The following is a 20,405-nucleotide window of genomic DNA, read 5'->3' on the forward strand; positions in this document are numbered from 1 at the left end:
ATAAAATATTAAATCTTTCAGATAATAGTAAGAATGCAGCTTGCTGTATTTACTGCTTTTTTTCATTCTTACAGGATTTCTCATATAAAATACTTGAAATATAATTGGTTTTATAATTTCATATTTAGAGTTTTTTAAATTACACATATAGAAAATAATTATAAAATGTTCATTTTAATTTTGACCTTTCCTGGGCAAAGGTTATCACTACAGTTACTGTAAGCACTTTAAAAAATCAAAAATAGTATTGTGAACATGATATTAAATTACACTCTGGGTTCACAATACATTGTTTTTGTTGAAGGAGGTTCACTGAAGAAGGAGATTTGGGAAGCACTGCCTTAGAACAAAAATAACAATAATCAAAAAAGCAAAACGTGAGGGTGGAGCCAAGATGGTGGTTTAGGAAAAGCCATCCAGCTGAACTCTCCCAACATTTCCCTCCAAACAACTTTAAAATAACACCTCAAATAAAATTTTGGAGCAGTAGAGTCAAGAAAAAGTCAGGGTGAGATAGTTTCCTGACCTAAGAAAATTTAAGAAGTAGGCAGAAGTCTATAACACCAGGGTAGAAGTCTAATTGAGGACTGTTCAAATCCCACACATGCATGAGCAGGAGCAAAAGCAGAGGCTTGGGGAATGCACAACCCAAAGACAGTGAGGAGTACAGACAACAAGTTAGAAAGAGGAGCAACTAGGTGGCACAGTGAATCGAGCACTGGCCCTGGAATCAAAAAGACTGGAGTTCAAATCCAGTCTCAGACACTTAACATTTACTACCCATGTGACCTTGGGCAAATCACTTAACCCGAATTGCCCTGCCTCCCCCCTGCTTCAAAAAAGCAAAAAAACACCGAGTCAGAAAGAAATTACAAGGAACTCTTTGCTAGCAGTGGGTATGGCTGGCATTGACTGGTAAGTCTACTGCACATTCGCAGATCTGGGTCACAATACCAGGACAGAATGGAGAACTGTGAGTCAATCACAGTGGAATAGGAGTCTTGGTGGCAATACCGAGGCAAAGAAAGCATTAAAGCATATAGCTTCTGGAGAACAGGAGCCTCCCTGGGTAAAGCCTAGAGTACATACAAGGAAAGCCACGACCATATCTTTCACAGAATCACACTACATTAGAAATAACCAAAACTTGCAGTCTCTAGAACTAGATCTGAAAATAGCATCAAGAAATTTTGGGACAGTGCCTCTCAACCCCTAGGTAAGCAGAGCAAAATTTAACATAAGAGTTCAAAGTCAAGAAAAAAGATGGGAAAATAAGCAAACAACAAAAATAAAACCCTACCACAAAAAGCTACTTCAGTGACAGGGAAGATCAAGTTAAACTCTGAAGAAGATAACAGTTAACAAAAAAAGCCTCAAAGAAAATTGCTAATTAGATCGAAACCCAATAAGATTTCCTAGAAGACAGGGGGTGGAGACAAGATGGCAGAGTAGAAACAGGAGATTCCCCAAGGCAATGGCTCCCACCTCCTCCAATTCATGTAAAAGATGACTCTGAACAAACTTTGGAGCTACAGAACCCACAAAATGACACAGAGAACCTAACCTCCTGCTGAGGACAGCCCGACAGGCCAGCAGGAATCGGCGAGCACAGCGTTCTGGGAGCCAACCCCAGCCCTGCTTGAGCCAGAGGTTTAAGCCTCAGGGTGGGCCTGACCAGCCACCAGCCAGAGGGATGGCAGATCACCAGCAGCTGTGGTGGTTTCCAGAGTTATCAACACATAGATGCTAAGGATAAAGTGAGAAGTCAGTGCAGTATGGACTTTGGGATCTGGTAGTTTGGGATTGAGGCACCGCTGGCCACTGCCACACCACGTGGTGGCTTCAGCTCCTGGCCTGCAGACTGTAGGGGGACCAAGCGACCAGTCTGAAGGGTAATTACTCCTGCTTTAACCTGCTTGGATATGGATTGCAATCTAGGGTGGAGATCCTGGGGTGTGTGACCAGCTTGCCAGAGTGTGTGGAGGCTTCAGAGAGAGCACCCAACTAATATGTTTGGCAGCTGAGAAAACCCCAGAGTTTGGGACGAAGCTCCCCTGTCTGGTGACAGAGTCCTATGATAAAAAGCCCAAAATTCAAGTAATTGAGTGGCAACATGAGAAGGCAAAGGAAAGAAAGAAAACAGAGCAACCCAACTTTATACTCCTATTTTGGGGACAAAAAGGATCAAAGCATGGAACAGGAGGAAGACAGTGAAGTCAGAACTCCTGTACCAAAAGCTTCCAAGAAAAACAGAAGCTGGTTACAGGCCACAGAGGACCTTAAGAAGGATTTTGAAAACCAAATAAGAAAAGTGGAAGAAAAATTGGGAAGAGAAATGAGAATGCAAGAAAATTATGAAATAAGAGTCAACAACCTGACTGAAGAAAATAATACCTTAAAAAATAGACTATCTAAAATGGCAAGAGGCTCAAAAAGGCAATGAGGAAAAGAAAGCCTTAAAAAGCCGAATTTGCCAGATGGAAAAAGAATCTCAAAAGCTCATTGAAGGGAATCATTCCTTCATAATTAGATTGGAGCAAATGGAAGCTAATGACTTTATGAGAAATCAAGATACTACTAAACAGATCCAAACAAATGAAAAAAATAGAAGGCAATGTGAAATTTCATTGGGAAAACAATTGACCTGAAAAATTGATCCAGGAGAGATAATTTAAAAATTATTGGACTACCTGAAAGCCATGATCAAAAAAAAGAACCTAGAAATCAACATTCAAGAAATTCTCTAGAAAAACTGCCCTGATGTTTTAGAACCAGAGGGCAAAACAGAGGTTGAAAGAATCCACAGATCACCTCCTGAAAAAGATCCCCAAAAGTAAACTCCTAGGAATATTATAGCCAGGTTCCGAAATTCACAGATCCTGAAGAGAATATTACAAGCAGCCAGGAAGAAACAATTTGAATATTGTGGAAACACAATCAGGATAACCCAGGATCTGGCAGCTTCTACACTGAGGGATCGAAGGGCTTGGAATATGATATTCCGGAGGGCAAAGGAGCTGGGATTCAAACCAAGAGTCACCTACCCAGCAAAACTGAGTATCATGTTTCAGGGGAAAATATAGTCATTCAGCGGAATAGAGGACTTTCAAGCATTCTTGCTGAAAAAACCAGAGTTGAATAGAAAATCTGACATTCAGATACGAGAAGCAAGAGAAGCATGAGAAGGTAAACAGGGAAAAGAAATCATAAGGAACTTATCAAAGTTGAACTATCAACATTCCTACATGGAAAAACAATAATTGTACTTATGAAACTTTTCTCAGTAGTTGAAGGGAATAGAAATATATATGTCTATAAATGAGGATATATGGTCATATGAATACATATGTGAATGTATACATAGATAGAAGGTATACATAGATAGAGGGCACAGGACCAATTTAATAGGAAGGGATGATACTTAAAAGGTGAAATTAAGAGGTCAGAGAGGAATATAATGAGAGGAGATAGGGAGAGACAGAATGGGATAAACTATCTCATATAGAAGAGACAAGGGAAAATGGTTACAATGGAGAGGAAGAATAGGAAGACAAAAGGGAATGGGTCAACCTTATTCCCATTGAATTTGGCTTGAGGAGGGAATGAAATATGTATTTCACCCTCCAGGAGAGTGGGGGGGAAGGAGATGATGGAAGGGAGAGCAGGCTGGGGGGGAGGGAAGTTGGAAGCACCCACTTTTGAAAAGGGACAGGATAAAAGTAGAGAATAGACAAGTGGGAGGTGGGATAGGAGGGAGGGAAATATACTCAGTCTTTTACAATATATCTACTATGTTATTGTTTTGCATTAGCCACACATGTACAACCTATACTGAACTGCTTATCTTCCCAGTAAGGGAGTGAGACAGGGGAGGAAGGGAATGAATCTGGAATTCAAAGTTTTAAAATCAAAAACTCAAATATACATATATATACACACACACACACACACACACACACACACACACACCATTATTAACACTATTTAACATGTAATTGGGAAATAAGATATACAGGCACTGGGGTACAGAGATCCACTGGAAAAGTCGAAAGGGGTATGGGAGAAAATATGGGAGAGAGCAGATTGGAGGAGGGGATTTCCTGTGGGACTGCTATTTTGGGGCGGTGGGTAGGGGAAAATGGGGAGAAAATTTGTAACTCAAAATCTGGTGGAAATGAATGATGTAAATCAGAAGTTAATAAAGCATTTGAAAAAAAAAATTATCAAAGAAAACTGCCCCAAAATTTTAGATCCAGAGGATAAAATAGAAATTGAGAGAATTCATCTATCACTTCCTGAAAAAGATCCCAAAATAAAAATTAAAACTCCCAGGAATTTTATAGCCAAATTCCAGAGCTCCCACGACAAAGAGAAAATACTTCAAGCAACCAGAAAGAAACAATTCAAATATCATGGAGCCTCATTCAGGATCATACAAAATTTAATGACTTCCACACTGATTAAGGGGAGGGTTTGGAATGTGATATTCCATAAGGCAAAGGAGTTAGAATTACAACCAAGCATCACCTACCCTGAAAAACTTAGTATGATCCTTTAGGGAGAAAAATGGAAATTTAATAAAATAGAGGAGTTTCAAGCATTCCTAATAAAAAGTCCGAACTGAATAGAAAAACTGACAAACACGACGCAAGAGAAGCATAAAGAGGAAAACAGGAAAGAATAATAAGGGATTCAATAAATGTAAACTGTTTCCATTCCTATATGAGAGATGACACATGTAACTCATTATTAAAGGAGTTTATATAGACAGAGGGCATGGATATGAATCAATTGTGCTGGCATAACCTCTGAAAAGAATTAAGGGGGAAGAAAGAGGGATGCAGGCAGAAGAGGAAGAGAGACATGGAATAGGAAAATATTTGCATATAAAAGATGTAGGCGTGGAAAAACTTTTAAAATGGAAAGGAAAATGGGGGAGGAGGATAGCAGGAACCTCACTCTAGGAATTGGTTCAAAGAAGGAAGAATAAATGTACATACTCAACTGTGAATAGAAATATAACTTTCCCAATAAGGTAATAGGAGAGAAAGAAGATAAGAGAAAGAGGGAAGGACATGATAAAAGAGAGAGAGGATTAAGGGAGGCAGGAGTCAGAAGCAAAACAAACTTTCTGAGGAGAGATGGGATGAAAGGAGAGAACAAGAAAGAAACCGAAGATAATGGGAAGGAGAAATACTAAGTAATCATAACTGTGAATATGAATTAAGACAAACTCACCCATACAATGGAAGCAGTCGGCAGAATGGATTAAAACCAGAATCCAATAGTATGTTTACAAGAGACAAACTGAAAACTGACACGAAGTTAAAATAAAGTGCTGGAGCAGAATCTAATATGCTTCAGCTGAACTAGAAAAGGCAAGGCTAGCAATCATGATCTCAGACAAAGCAAAATCAAAAACAGACTTAATTAAAAGACATAATCGGGGAAATTTCATTTTGCTCATAAGGTACCATACTAGCACTTCTCAGGGTTGCACCTTATTGTTTAAGAAATGTTGAAGTGGTCACAAGTGGAAAAAGTTTAAGAAGCTCTGCAATAGACAATAAAGTAATATAAAAAATGTTTATAGCAAGTTTCTCTGATTAAAAACCTTGCTTCTAAAATATGTACTAAGTACAGAACAGAGTCAAATTGATAAAAATAAAAGCCATTTCCAAATTGACAAATGGTCAAAGGATATGAACTGGCAGTTTCAGATGAAGAAATCAAAGCTATCAATAGTCATATGAATAAATGCTCTTAACCACTACTGATTATGGAAATACAAATTATAATGACTCTGAGATACCATCTCACATCCATCAGAAATGATGAATGTCAGAAGGGTTGAAGGAAAAATAGGTATACTAATGAACTGTTGGTGGAGTTGTAAATGGGTCCAATCATTCTGGAAAACAATTTGGAACTATGCCCAAAGAGCTATAAAACTGTGCATACCCTTTGACTGAGTAATAAGACTATTAAGTCTGTATCCCAACGAGATCAGAGAAAAAGTAAAAGGACCTATATGTACAAAATCATTTATTTATAGCAGTTGTTTGTGTGGTGGCAAAGAATTAGAAATTGAGGGGATGCTCATGAATTGGGAAATGGGTGAATAAGCAGTGGCATATGATTATGATGGAATACTATTCTGCTATGAAAAATGAATGGGGGGTGAGGGAAAGACCTCAGAAAAACATGACAAGACCTGTAGGAAGTGATACAAACTGAAGTGAGAAAAACTCAGAAATCCACGTGCACAGTAATGGAAATATTGTCAACTGTGAAAGATTGGATACTCTGATCAATACAATGATCCAAGACAATTCTAAAGGACTCCTGATGAAAAAATGCTATCTACTTCCAGAGAGAGAAATGATGAATTCTCAATGCAAACTGAAGTATAATTTTCTCCCTTTTTGTTTTTTTAAAATGTCAGTACTATGAAAATATGTTTTACATGATTTCACATGTATAATTGCTATCATATTGCCTACCATCTCAATGAGTAGAGTAGGAGCAAGAGAATTTGAAATTAGAAATTAATAAAAGATTAAAAATGAATAAATAATAAATTAAGAACAACAACACATCAACCAAGGCAAGACTTTATCTAAATATAACTTGCTCCTACTTTGTGAGAACTTTTCTAGATATTCAACAATCACCCCTTTAATAATAGTCTATAATTTTGCTAAGAAACAAAGTCTACAGGCCTATAATTTGTTGATTCTATTCTCAGTCAGTCAATGAGTATTTAGTACATACCTACTATGTGCTAAGCACTATGCTAAGCATTGGGGATACAAAGTAAGTTAAATTAATTGCAGAAGGGAAATATCGAAGAAAAAAATTGTAACAAATTTCTCTGATAAATATATCTAAGATATATAAACAAGATATAGACATATGTACTAATATGTAAATCATACTAATAGCTATTTCCCAACAGATAAGGGGATCAAAGGATAAGAACAAAAAATTTTCAAAAGAATAATTGCAAAGTGTCCACAACTACATGGAAGAATATTCCAAATCATTAATAAAAAGAGAAATCCAAATAAATACATCTCTCAAGTTTCAATTCACATCCTGTAAATTAGCTAAATAGACAATGAATGGCAACAGTCAATGTTGGAGGGATTGTGGAATGATAGGCACACAAATACATTGTTGGTTTTTTTTTTAAAGCAATCGGGGTTAAGTAACTTGCTCAAGGTTACACGGCCAGTTATTTCTGGGTGTGGTGCTAAGTATCTGAGCCTGGATTTGATCCCCAGGTCATCCTGACACTGGAGCCAGTACTCTTACTCGCTGAGCCACCTGGCCGCCCCTAAGCAATTGGGGTTAAGTAACTTGCTCAAGGTTACATGGCCAGGTGTTTCTGGGTGGGTAATAAGCGTCTGAGCCTGGATTCGATCCACATGTCATCCCGACACTGGAGCCAGCGCTCTTACTCACTGTGCTACCTGGCCGCCCCGCAAATACATTGTTGATTGAGCTATGGAATACTACAATGATTATTGGGGAAAGCAACTGGGATTTATCCAAATGAAGTGACTAAAATGTTCACACCATTTGAACTAGAGACTTTTTTTACTGGGCTTATAGTTGAAGGAATCGATGAATAAGAATAAAATCCTCATATATATTAAATTATTCATAGCAGTACTTTTTGTTATAGCTAAGAATTGGAAACAAGGTAGATGTCCATAAATTGGGGAACAGCTAAACAAATCGTGGTACATGAATGTAGCAGAATATGACTGCTAAAAGACATGATGCAAACAACAAATACAGAGAAGCACAGAAAGTTCTCTATGAACTGATATAGAGTGCAGTAAGCAGAGCAAAGGAAATTTTTTGGGATGGGAGAGGTTTTAGGGGGAAAGATAATGAGTTTGGTTTGAACTTGAGTTTAACATGCCTATGGGATTTTGTAATAGTAATGGAATTTAGAGATGCCCTTGTATTGGTAAGTAAACAGGTACTTAGCACTTAGTTTCAAGTTAATTATATCAAGCCACCATTAAGAAACAGAAGGTATGAACCCCTGTTGCTGACCTAACAGGAAGGGGTGAGGCAGGGAGGAGATAATACCACATATAAAGAAAAGCACAAACTGGAGGGTCAGAACTTCTTGGAGCAAGCTGCCTGGAGAAAGAGAGGCCCAGGCTGGAGAAAGTGATTTTGAGAACGGTGCTTATGGTGGTGGAGCTTCTTCTGAGAGCCAGTCAAACTCCTGCTAAGAGCTTCCAAGAACCAGCTGGAGCTGCTGAAGACTTCAGAAGGGCCAGCCAGAGTTGCCAGAGGAAGCATGACTCTGGTGTCTGTACTTTGTCTGTCTGTTTTGGGTCTATGTTCATTTCACAGGCAGAAAGTGATTTTGATGAGGGTGCCCAAAATCTGTATGAGGGCTTGGCTAAGCCTTTGTCATCCCAGGAACAGAAACTGTGAAGGACTTGAGGTGGACTAAACACTGTGAGCTTCAATATGGAACAGGAACTACACCACAGAGCTGGACAAGGAACTGGGAGTTGTCTGCCTTTGAACTCAGGTGGCAGTTGATTAGATTCAGACAGTAGCTGGGACCACAGAAGAGGAACCATGGAAGCTGAGAGCCTGCTTCGAGTCAAGATGAAGAGACCTCTCCTTGGGTATTTAATACTGACTGATGAGACTCTAACTTACTTGTGACCTAAGGGTGGATGGTCTTTGTACTTTCCCCTACCCCTTAAGAGTATACTTAGTAGTGACTGATGATATTGGAACTTAATTGTGACCTAGGGGTGGATGGCCTTTGTACTTTCCATTACCCCTTGAGAGGGAACTTAGTAGTGACTGATAATTGTTGTAACTTAATTGCACCCTATAGGTGGAGGACTTTGAACTTTGTACTTTGTTGCCTTGCCTCCTTAAGGGTGATTGAATTAAGAATTTACTAAATGAAGAACTTACTAAATGAAAGTTATACTTTTTTTAAAACTATGTGACCACTTTAGTGATAAGTTGTGAAGCCATAACATTGCAAATGCTGTATTTTAATTTCTGTGAATATTTTGCCTTAATTTGTTACTGAATAGAGAGTTCGCTATACTGAGTAATCAGAACCTTGAAAGCTGTTCACAGCAGCAGTCCTCTGGAAAGCTCCTAGTGCTTGGCTTTACATATATCCATTATGAGATGTCAAAAAGGCAGTTGGAGATGTGATACTGGAGGTCTAGATAAGTAGAATTTCCTGAAAACTGTTAAATTTGACTTTGTCATATCTTATATGAATTTTCCTGTTTCCATGATCTTTCAAATATCACTGAAAGTGACAGCTATCACATCTGCCAGTTATTTCAATACAGTATGCAGTCATTCTAATAGAAGTGACTTTAACAAAATTATCTACATTCTTACTCATCTTAGTAAGTAAAAACAGAGGTAAAATAAGAAATTAGCAGCTCAGCCATTACCAGGTTTTACAACAACCATGATCCCATCCATCCTGAGTAGCAGTCTTAGATTTTCTTTCATCCTCTTCTTTTTCCCAATTTAAAGGAAAAAAAAGAAACCTTGTTGTGAACAGCTTTCCTGTCAACTCACTCTGAGGTTTAGCACTTCTGACACTACTCTTACTTTATCATACCATGCTTCTATTATATTCATCCTTTTTCATGTCCCTTCATTCATCTTTTGCACATCTTTTTTGTTCCAAGCAAAAAAGCATTCATTAATCACTTGCTATGTGGTAAACACTATGCTAAGTGTAGGAGACATCCAGAAACAGACATAGTGATATGAAGGGTTACAGGTAAAGTGGTAGATGAAGCCATAGAGCAGATAACTGACACACTCTTCCCAGAAACAAAGATTAGTACTGATTCAAACACTGTACCTAAACACAAAGTAATCAATTCAATCTATTTACATTCTTGTAGTGCCAGGCTCAGTGCTATGTTCTACTTTTGGACAGGATACTTAGCTCCTGAATTAAACTGGGCTCCTGGACTGATCTCCACATTCCATACTTGATCCCGTTCCTCTCAGATCTTGGAGGCTGAGTTCTAGATCTTCTGACTCCACTACAGCATCTCACAGAGTGCTTGATACCTTGGAGTCCTGAGGCATCCTTATAAGAGTATGCTTATACAAACTGAACTGCTTCTAGTCCTTTCCAAGACCCATGGTGTAGGCTTCTGATTATCCTGGAGCTTTCTCAAGGGAACCTTCTGCTCTTGTTCCTTCTGGACATAGAACCTCATAGGTTACACACGGTTCTGGTAGGGCTGGGAGGATTCTAGATTATTTGGCAGCACTGGTTTGGCAAGTATGCTCCTTTTCCTACTGCTTCCTAGGTTGGAAGAAGTAACTTATTTTCTCAGTACATTTCTTAATCATTTTTTAATCTGGTGTAATTTTTAGGTTCTTGTTGGAGCAGACCATGTGGAAAGCCATCTTGGTCAGAAGTCAACTACATATACTAGCCATGTGATCTAGGGCAAGTCACTTAACCCCAATTGCCCTGCCCTCCCCCTCCAAAAAAAAGAAAGTCAACTACCTAGCTTTGAAAAAACTAAGTTGGCTGGGGGCTCCTCTGTGCATTCACATGGTCTCTTCAGACAATTTGCATTTTTCTTCCTCAAAATGTTTCTCTTTTTATTTTCAAAATTTCATCCTTTAACTTCTTTTTTTTTTTTTGCTTCTTTTTTGCTTTTTGGAGGGCAACTGGGGTTAAGTAACTTGCCCAAGGTTACACAGCTAGTATTTTTTGTGTGGGTGTTAAGTGTCTGAGGCCAGAACCGAATTCAGGTCCTCCTGACTCAAGGGCTGGCATTTTACTCACTGTGCCACCTAGCCAGCAGCCCCCAATCCTTTAACTACTTACAGTAGCTTTTCCTGGTAGACTTCCACTGTAGAATTTTAATCCATTATTCACCTTTTAAAACTTATTCTCTCCAAATAGAGAGCTGATCTTTCTCTGTCTTTCAGGAAGTTCTTTTTCAGAAGCTTCAGCAGGGAATGAACCTGCAATATTCTCTCATTTCCATCAAGTCCTGTCTGTTGGTGAGAAACAGATCCAGAACAGAATTTCCTTTTATAGGTTCCTTCAAATTTTGAGGAAAGAAATTATCCTTAAGGTAAGTCAAGAAATTATCTGTAATAACTTTGGCAGAGGTCCTGATAATGCCATTCATCTTCTCCCTGTTATGACACTCACTTGTCCTGCGCTAGTAATGAATTCTTCCCTTAGGAATCTTGATGCTATAATTACATCAGTTCAATAGTATACTGCACTGACCCTTGAATTTCTTTGCCCTTTGTTCTGCCACAGCTCATCCCTTTCTAAATGCCAAATATGGATTCACACCTACTGTTACTATATCCTGTATTGTTTCAGATTCATAAAACAGCTAGTCTTTCTAGGCAAAATCATCATCTCTACCAGTACCAAAGGAGTAAGGGTTACAGAGGCACAGAAACTCAGTTCAAATCATACCTCTAACAATTACAACCTATGTGACTTTGGGCAAGTCACTTGACTTTCTCCGGTCTCAGTTTTCTCATCCGTAAAATAAAAGTTCTGTACAAGTTTGTCTCTATTATCCTCTCTGGTTATAACTCTTTTCACTCTCTCCAATCTCTCCTGGGAGCTACCCCTTTGATTATTCTGCACTCTTACTCTAACTTTCAATCTTTCTTTATCCAATAGCTCCTTCCCTGCCACCTACCAACATGATCTCCCACTCTTAAAAAACCTTCATTTGATACTACTATCCCCACAAGTTATCTTTCTATATGACTTTTGCCTTTTATACCCAAACTCCTCAAAAAAACCTACCTATGATTATTGCCTCCACTTTCTTATCTGACTTCCCACTTAATTTTTAAACTCTTATAACCTTGCTTTTAGCAATACCACTCAATTAAAACACATCTCTCCAAGACATAGACATGATGTGGTACTTATTACTATTAATGCAATTAATACTATTATGATTAAGATAGCACTTAAAAGTTTGTTGCTGTTGTTCAGTCATTTTCAGCTGTGTCTTCCGCATGACCTCATTTGGGTTTTCTTGGCAAAGATACTAGAGTAGTTTGCCATTTGCTTCTCCAGCTCATTTTAAAGATGAGGAACTGAGAAAAACAAGGTTATGTGATTTGCCAGGGGTCACACAATGAGTTAAGTGCTTGAGGTCAGATTTGAAATCAGGGAGATGAGTTTCCTGACTTTAGATCTGGTGTTCTACTTACCTATCTGCCCTACTTAAAAGTTAATAAAGTGTATTACATATGTTATCTCACTGGAGTTTCACAACACTCACATGAGGAAGGTGCTGTAATCCTTCCCATTTTATAGATGAGGAAACTGAGTTTTTGATGAAACTGAGAGAAGTGACCTGTCCAGGGTCACACAAATAGTAAGAATCTGAGGTAGAATTTGAACTCATGTCTTTTTGACTCCTGATTTCCTATCCATTGCACCTCCTCTTTACCACTAGCATGCCTCTTTTAGGCATGAGATAGCTTGTGCACAGGTCTAGAGACAAGAAACAGAATGTTGCATGTGAGGAAAATCAAAAAAGCCAGTTTAGGCTAGATTATGAAGTACCAGAAAGGCACCTAGAAAGGTAGATAACCGTCACATTGTGAGGAGTTTTAAATGCCACATGGAAGAAATAGTATTTGATGCTAAAAGAGCAAGAGGCACTAAAATTTATTAGACAGGGTAGTAACATGATCTGACCACCAGGTCCTGGATTTCAATTGTCATTTAGATGTAGATGACTCCTAAATTTACACACCCAGTTCTCATTACTGTGAGTTTCAGTTCCACGTTACCACTTACATACATATCAAACTCAAAAATGTTCAAAACAAAATTTTTAACCGTTCCTCCAGAACTAAGAAAATCACTATCCTTCCAGTCACTCAGGTTCACAAAATAGGAGTTATCCTATACTCTTTCTTTTCCCTTATCCCCATATCCAATCAGTTGCCCAGACCTGTCAATTCTAACTCCACACCTCATTCTCCTCTCCACTTACAGAATTACTATCCATCACGCTGATCCCCTTGTACCTTGGACTGACAGACCACTCTTTTAAGTGAATTCTTCCTCAGTGGCAGGAATTGTTTTATTTTAGTCATTTGATCTCTAGCACCTAGTTGTAATAGTAATGGAATTTAAAGATGCCCATGTATTGGTTTGGTTTTAGGGTTGAGTGTTAAAACCCAGAGCTTGTGAATCCCACTTGTGGGATGGACTTGTTTTTTTTTTTAAAGCAATCGGGGTTAAGTAACTTGCTCAAGATTACATGGCCAGTTGGGTGGGTTTTTGGGTGGGTGCCGAGTATCTGAGGCCGGAACCGATCGCAGGTCTATCGACGCTGGGGCCAGCACTCTTACTCACTGTGCCACCTGGCTGCCCCTAAGCAATTGGGGTTAAGTAACTTGCTCAAGGCTACACGGCCAGTTATTTTTGTGTGGGTGTTAAGTATCGAAGGCAGCAACCGATCCCAGGTCTCCCGACTCTGGGGCTGGAGCTCTTACTCACTGTGCCAACTGGGATGGACTTGTTGACGTGAAAAGAGAGGACTGAAATGGGAGGAGCTGGCGCCATGGATTTAGAGGAGGCCCAAGCAAAAAGAGGTAGAAGAACTTTTGGAAGCAGCATCATGGAGGCAGAGAGAGAGAGAATTGCTGAGGGCCAGTTAGAGCTGCCCAGGACTTTTGAGAGCTGCCACCCGGAGCTGCCAAGGACTGAGGAGACATGGCTGTGATGCCGGTATTTTTTCTGTCTGTTTTGATGTTGTTTTGCCAGATTGGTCCACTGGTGAAGGACAGTGCTGTTGTTGCAGAGGTCCTGGAACCTTGCTGTTGGTTCAGAAGCCCTAAAGAAGGATTTTCTTGTTGTATATTTACAGAAATTCTGGAAGAGGGTCTTGCTGATATTTTCAGGGGTCCTGAGACTATTCTGCAGGCAGAGAGTGAACTGATGAGGACAATGGCGATGTATATTGTGGCTTTGTTAAGCTTTGTCTCCCCAGGAACAGAGATTGCTGAGAATTTGCCTTGGGTTAAGATGAAGAAAAGACCTCTCCTTGGGTGATGAATGCTGTGATAGCTTAACCTTACTGTAGCTGCTGGAAGTTGCCTTTGCTTGGCATTCCATTAGTTCAGCACCTAACACATAGCAGGTGCTTCAAAAATGCTTGCTGAATTGAAATAATTATTCAGATGATTGAAATTCTCAGTCATTACTATCTCACACTTCTGTATCAAGTTTATGATTAGTATCCCAAATTCCATATCCTCATTCCTGTCCAAGTAGTCTGCTGTATACTCTGATAAAACCACTTATTTCCCCATCAAATCACACGAATGGTCTATACTATACTTTCTTTTTGAATTTTCAATGCTTAGCACACCGCCTGGCCCACAGTAGGCATTTAATAAATGTTTATTGACTGACTACTATCTCACATGAGTATGATTGCAAAAACATTGTAAACTTACCTCCCCCGATGTCTATAACTTAAAATATTAATACCCCACACACACAGACAGTAGTACTATTACTAGTTTAGAAGTTTTTCCTCATAAAAAATGACCAAAACATTCCTATACAGTCAAAAGATCATATTCATTACAAAATTTTAAGAAAAAACTACATTGAGTCATTCAGACACTTATGTTACATAGTTTTAAATTAAAGTTTTGGTTCAGCCAATGCCTTAAAGGCTTAAGACCCTGAAGGTATTTTACAGTAGGGTGCTATAAAGGAGAGAGAGAATGTTATAAAAATCTGCAGACAGACCTGTTCTGAACACACCAACTACAGAATTCATTCTTCACTTTATCAGGAATGTTGACCTTCACTGTCAGGATCTTTAAATTTTCCCCTCGGTTAATGGCCAGAATCTGAGTGCAAACATAAATGGTAAAGACAGATGACATACAAAATATATAAAGGATAAACTTATTAAGTCAACTTTTATGAAAGAGTATCTGTCTGACATTCTGCCACAAAGCAGTCCACTCATTTGGAAAATAGTTAACTAAGCTCCAATCATTTTTCCCTAAAATGTATCTCAGTAATCAATCAACAAACATTATCAAATAAACTGATGACTAAAATCATACCATTCCTTACAGTTAGCACTTTCGGTTATATTTAATAGTTGGTTTATGATAAAGTCACATGTACAGAGACTGAAATTGCTGAATAAATGACTGAACAAAATATTCTTTATCTAGGTCCATCTCATTTAGAATTATAGCAAAAGGGGCATCTAGTTGGCACAGTGAGTAGAGCACTGGCTCTGGAGTCAGGAGGACCTGGGTTAGGATCTGGCCTCAGATACTTCACACACACACACACACACACACACACACACACACACTCACACACACAAAAACCTAGCCACGTGACCTTGGGCAAGTCATTTAACTCCCAATTGCCCTACCCTCCCCCCTCCAAAAAAAATTATAATAAAATCAAAATTTGTTATTACCATGATAGTCTAAAATGAAGCTTATCCTTTCCTAAACTATGAAAAAAAGTATTTGTTAAGAAAATAAAAATGCAATTAAAATTCCAAAAGGAATGTTTAAATTTTGAAATATATTCTTATTCTTAAACTTGTCTGAAGCATGCGTTTACATAAAACATTTCACATGATCTTTACAAAACATGTTTAACCTTTAATTTAATTAGGTACATTAAGAACTTCTAGCAAGGCAACATTTTGTTAGCATACTTCAAGTTATGCTTGAGTATCTGAAAATACTATACTAGGATTTCTTTAAACTTGTCTATATTCATAGTATTCCTATTATCAGCTTTTTTCCCTGCTAAATTTATGTGGATACTTTGAACACACTTATGCAAAACCATCAGATTATAATATTCCAAAAAGACAAAGAAACTTACACCTTCCATCGCTATACAATAGCCTAAGCTGTATAATATAATAACTAACAAAAATAGCCAAATAAAAAAATTTGTTCCATAGATCTGAAAAAAAAATGTTGGAAAACAGGGGTAAAAGTGTTACTTTTATAACATTCAAAACCAACACAAAGCTACAAATATAAACCAAATTCTCATTACATTTGATAAATGAACCAAGAATTCAAAATGTTTTAAAAGTCCTCCTTAAACACTGAAAATTGAGACAGTACCCACTGCAAATTTTAAAAGTTACTTTCTTCCCACATGTTCTACCTCACAAAAAAAAGTTATCAAAAGTTAACATTATAGAAGTACTTTATTTTCCCAGTTCTTCGCACTGTCAAGATTCAACATCCTGTGTCAATCATGAACTTTAATTCAATCACTAGCTTACTCAGACATGTCACGTATGTTAAATACAATGGTTTAAAATGCCTTCAGGCCACAGAACCCATTCAGATTAAACTGCTTTCCTGACATACCAGTCCTGACACATCCTTGAACAACCAAGCTTGTAATAAAAATTTTATGTGAAATATTAAAGCACTGGGTACATTGACTGCCAAAGCAATACTGAAAATTCATCTTTTAACTAATAAAAACTATTCAGGTTTATTCTTAAATATCACATTAAAATGTAATTTCTTTTAAGTGTCCAGAAAAAAAATCTAACAGAATAAAACTGTTAAAACAGTCCCAGAATTATGGTTATAGGTTAGTTTTCACTAAAAACTCCTATTTCCCTAGGCAGTACTGTGTTTTGAACTATAAGTTATCAAGGAACTAACAAAATATTTTAAAAGTTTAACATACAAATTTTGACTACACTATTATAAATATAGTATAAACCCCAAACAGAATCCTAATGATTTTTATATAAAATTAACAGAAAAATAGACTCAATATGCTAGAGACTATATCTTATCTTTGTGACACCCAATCAGCTATAACAGATGTCTCAAATACCTGTTAAATTAATTCATGATATATAACATCATCTAAAAAATTTTTACTTGTCAATCAGCATAACATAAAAACAAAAAGTTACTAGTAATAAATATAGTACATGTAAAACAAAAACATTGTAAAATTTTCCCATTTTCAAAACAACAAAGTAGGGACAATTTGAAGGAAAAGTCATATTCATCAAAAAGTATTTATCAAGTCCTTACTAGATACAAAATACTGTGTTAGGCATTATAATTGGTAGAAAGAACACAACCCCTAACCTCAGAGAATACAGTTTCGATGGGAAGATAAGACAATCACATGGAAAATCAAAAAACACAAGAGATTAAAAGTCAAGCAAAAAATAAAAGGGATGCCGAAAAGGTAGTATAGGAAAGGTTCAATATGCCAAAATGTGTTGCTAAAAAGGAATTTTTTTTTTCTTATTCCTAACAGGATTACTTTCTGGGGCCACTAGATGGCAACCCTGTGTTTGTAGGGGAAAATGCTAGCATGTCAAAATGGCAGATCTTTTGACAAATTACCCAATTTGAAGAAGTTAGAAGGCAGGTGTGAAACCAATTCATCAAACTCAAAACTGAAAAGGAGTGGTACCTTCCATGGAATCACTGAAAAGTAGTCATTCAAACTCTATACAAACACCTCCAGTGATGCTGGAACCTACTGCAGGACAGCCCATTCCATTTGGGGGTAGTTCAAGTTATTTGAAACTTTTACTTACATCAAACCTTATTATGTCTCTTTGCATCTTCCACCCACCGCTCCTGGTAGAAACATGGGGCCAAAACAAGTTTAATCCCAATTCCACAAGGCAGAACTTCAAATACTTAAAGATAACTACCTTTACTGCACAAATTTTGGCATTTACAGATGAAAAATTACCGGTTCCATTAACCATAATTTACATGGGAAGGTTTTCAAGTGCCTTAATTGGCACTGGATTAAAAGTATAAATTAAAAGTTAATTTATATTTTTAATCTGATGACAAATTACCAAAGGAATATTTATAAAACTTGATAAAACTAGAATTCAGTTGTGAAGGAAAAAAAGATACATAGTAAGAAAAATGATGAAAAGAAGTGGGGATGAAAGGGAAATAGCACTTCCAGTCTATAAACTATCTTTATAAAGCAGTAGTGATCAAAACCAACTGGTATTGGTTAAAAAATAGAGGTAGACAAAGGGAATAAACTAAAGAAAAGGGAAACTAAGAAAACAATGGAATTCAATAACCTCATGTAAAATAAACCAGAAAAAAAAATTAAAAACCAGGGGAAAAAATCCCTATTTGGATAAGAGAGAAAGAAGACTGGGGAGTTACTGAGTAGGGGGATAAAAGCTTTAGATCTGCTCTTAAAGAAAATTACTTTGGTAGCACTGTACAGGATGGATTAAAATGGATGTCTGTCTCTATCTCTCTTCCTTCTGTCCACACAAGGTATCATACCCTACCAGTTCTGCCCAAAAGAATGTAAATTTCGGTCAATAAAACCCTTTTTTACTTCCTTAAGGACCAACTCTCACTAACTGGCCAAAAACAGGTCCCAGGCCAAGTCCCACTGTTTGGCCCCTAATTACTGTTTGGCCCCTAATTGGCTCCGAGTGAATGTAAATAGCAATAGTTTTTGTTTTGGCCAAAAACCCTGAGAGTCTTCCCCTCCCAGATTGCAGAGGTGGCCCTATATAAATGTTATCTATAATTATTGTTAGATAATAATGTCTATTTTGGAGAAGTTGAGTTTGTGATGTCCATAGAATATCAACTTCTAAATGTCTAACAATTGTAAATGTGGGTTCAGAAGAGAGTGGAGCTGGATATATAGACCTGGAATTCATCAGCACACAAATTAAAACCATGGAAACTAATCTCTCACCAAGAAAGATTATAAAGAGATTAGAATGGTGAGCCTACTTCAGAGCCTTGCTCCACCAGGCATATAATATCCACCAGGCACAAGGGATATAATATTGATAGTCAACTGCCACAGAAGAATGACAATTTTCAGCTAGACAGGCAGGTTAACCAGTAAAGAACAGTGTCATGGAAGGCCAGAGAGAAGAGAAAGTGGTCAGCAGTAAGATTTAGCAACTGATAACTGTAGTTTCCAACATGTAATGAAGTCAGAAGTCAGATTGCAAACGAATGAGAAATGAGAGAAGACAAAGTAGAGAGAGAAATTACAGTTGTGAAAAGGTCAAAAATGATTATTAATAACCACTATCTTGGAAAGGTTCAGAGCTCTCTCCCCTTTTTCCAAAGTCCTGACTTTAAATTGAGTTTTTCTGGAGAAGCACATTACTGATAATGAGGTGGCATTGTCTCTCCTAATCCTGGTCACACCCTACCCAAGCTTGCAAGGAATTTAATCTAAAGTGGGGAAGTCCTGGGGGGCCAGGTGGAGTCTGGATGACCTGGAATCCAGAATCTGGGCTTAGACACTTAGCCCCCACCCAGAAACACCTGGTCCTGTAACCTTGACCAAGTTACTTAACCCCAATTGCTTAGGGGCGGCCAGGTGTCTCAGCAAGAGAGTAAAAGTACCAGCCCTAGTGTCAGGATAACCTGGGAATCGAATCCAGGCTCAGATACTTAGCACCACACCCAGAAATAACTGGCCATGTAACCTTGAGCAAGTTACTTAACCCTAATTGCTTAAAAAAAAAAAACAAAGAAAATCGTTGAATTAATAAATAAAACTAGACGTTGGTTTTATGAAAAAAGTAAAATAAGACAGATAAACTATTGGTGAATTTGATTTTTAAAAAGAAAGAAGAAAATAACATTTTTCAGTTGTTTTCCATGCTTGGAAGGCTCTCCTTCTTTAGCTCTAACTACTGACCTCCCTGACTTCTTTTAAGTCCCACCTAAAATCTCACCTCCTACAGGAAGCTTTTCCTAACTCCTCTTAATGCCAGTGCTTAGCCTTTTTAAATTATTTCCTATTTTCCCTATATACAGCTTGCTTTGTATTATATTTGTTTGAATGTTGTCTCCCCCATTCGACTGAAAGGACTGAAAGATCCTTGAGGGCAGTGACTGTCCATTGCCTTTTTTTTTTGCTTTTTGGAGGGTATTTGGGGTTAAGTGACTTGCCCAAGGTCACATGGCTGGTTTTTGTGTTACATGTCTGAGGCCTGATTTGAACTCAGGTCCTCCTGACTCCAGGGCCAGTGCTCTATGCACTGCGCCACCTAGCTGCCCCCTTGTTGCCTTTTTTTTTGTAACCCAGCACAATGCCTGACACATATCAAGTGCTTAATAAATGTTTATTCATTGATTGATGGATTGAAAGTAGAATTTTACTGTACTCAACTAGGTGACAAACTTGTTAACAAGACAATTTCATGTTTTGGATGACTTCATCTGTATAAGAGGTATTGTACTTCTTGCCTAGTCAATGAATAGGGAAGTTCTTTTGGGTCTTCTAAGCTCTATGTCCCACATCATCAACAACTTTAAGCAAATTTCCTCTTTATACGATT

The 20,405-nt window shown here is 37.8% G+C and overlaps 1 protein-coding gene across 5 annotated transcripts in view; it reads right to left on the minus strand.

Annotated features, from left to right (window-relative positions):
* SRBD1 (S1 RNA binding domain 1) overlaps positions 1-20,405 on the minus strand; it is a 338,878-nt gene that overhangs the window by 265,093 nt on the left and 53,380 nt on the right. For all 5 annotated transcript variants that reach the window (XM_069071621.1, XM_069071620.1, XM_069071622.1 and 2 more), the window contains one exon: positions 14,816-14,919. In XM_069071621.1, coding sequence (XP_068927722.1) covers positions 14,816-14,919 — 104 coding nt within the window. The remainder of the gene's footprint in view (positions 1-14,815; positions 14,920-20,405) is intronic.

Source organism: Petaurus breviceps, unplaced genomic scaffold, assembly GCF_028583685.1.
Source record: "Petaurus breviceps papuanus isolate PSGF00001 unplaced genomic scaffold, PetGlider_PUasm1.0 90842, whole genome shotgun sequence".
Classification (NCBI taxonomy): Eukaryota; Metazoa; Chordata; class Mammalia; order Diprotodontia; family Petauridae; genus Petaurus; species Petaurus breviceps.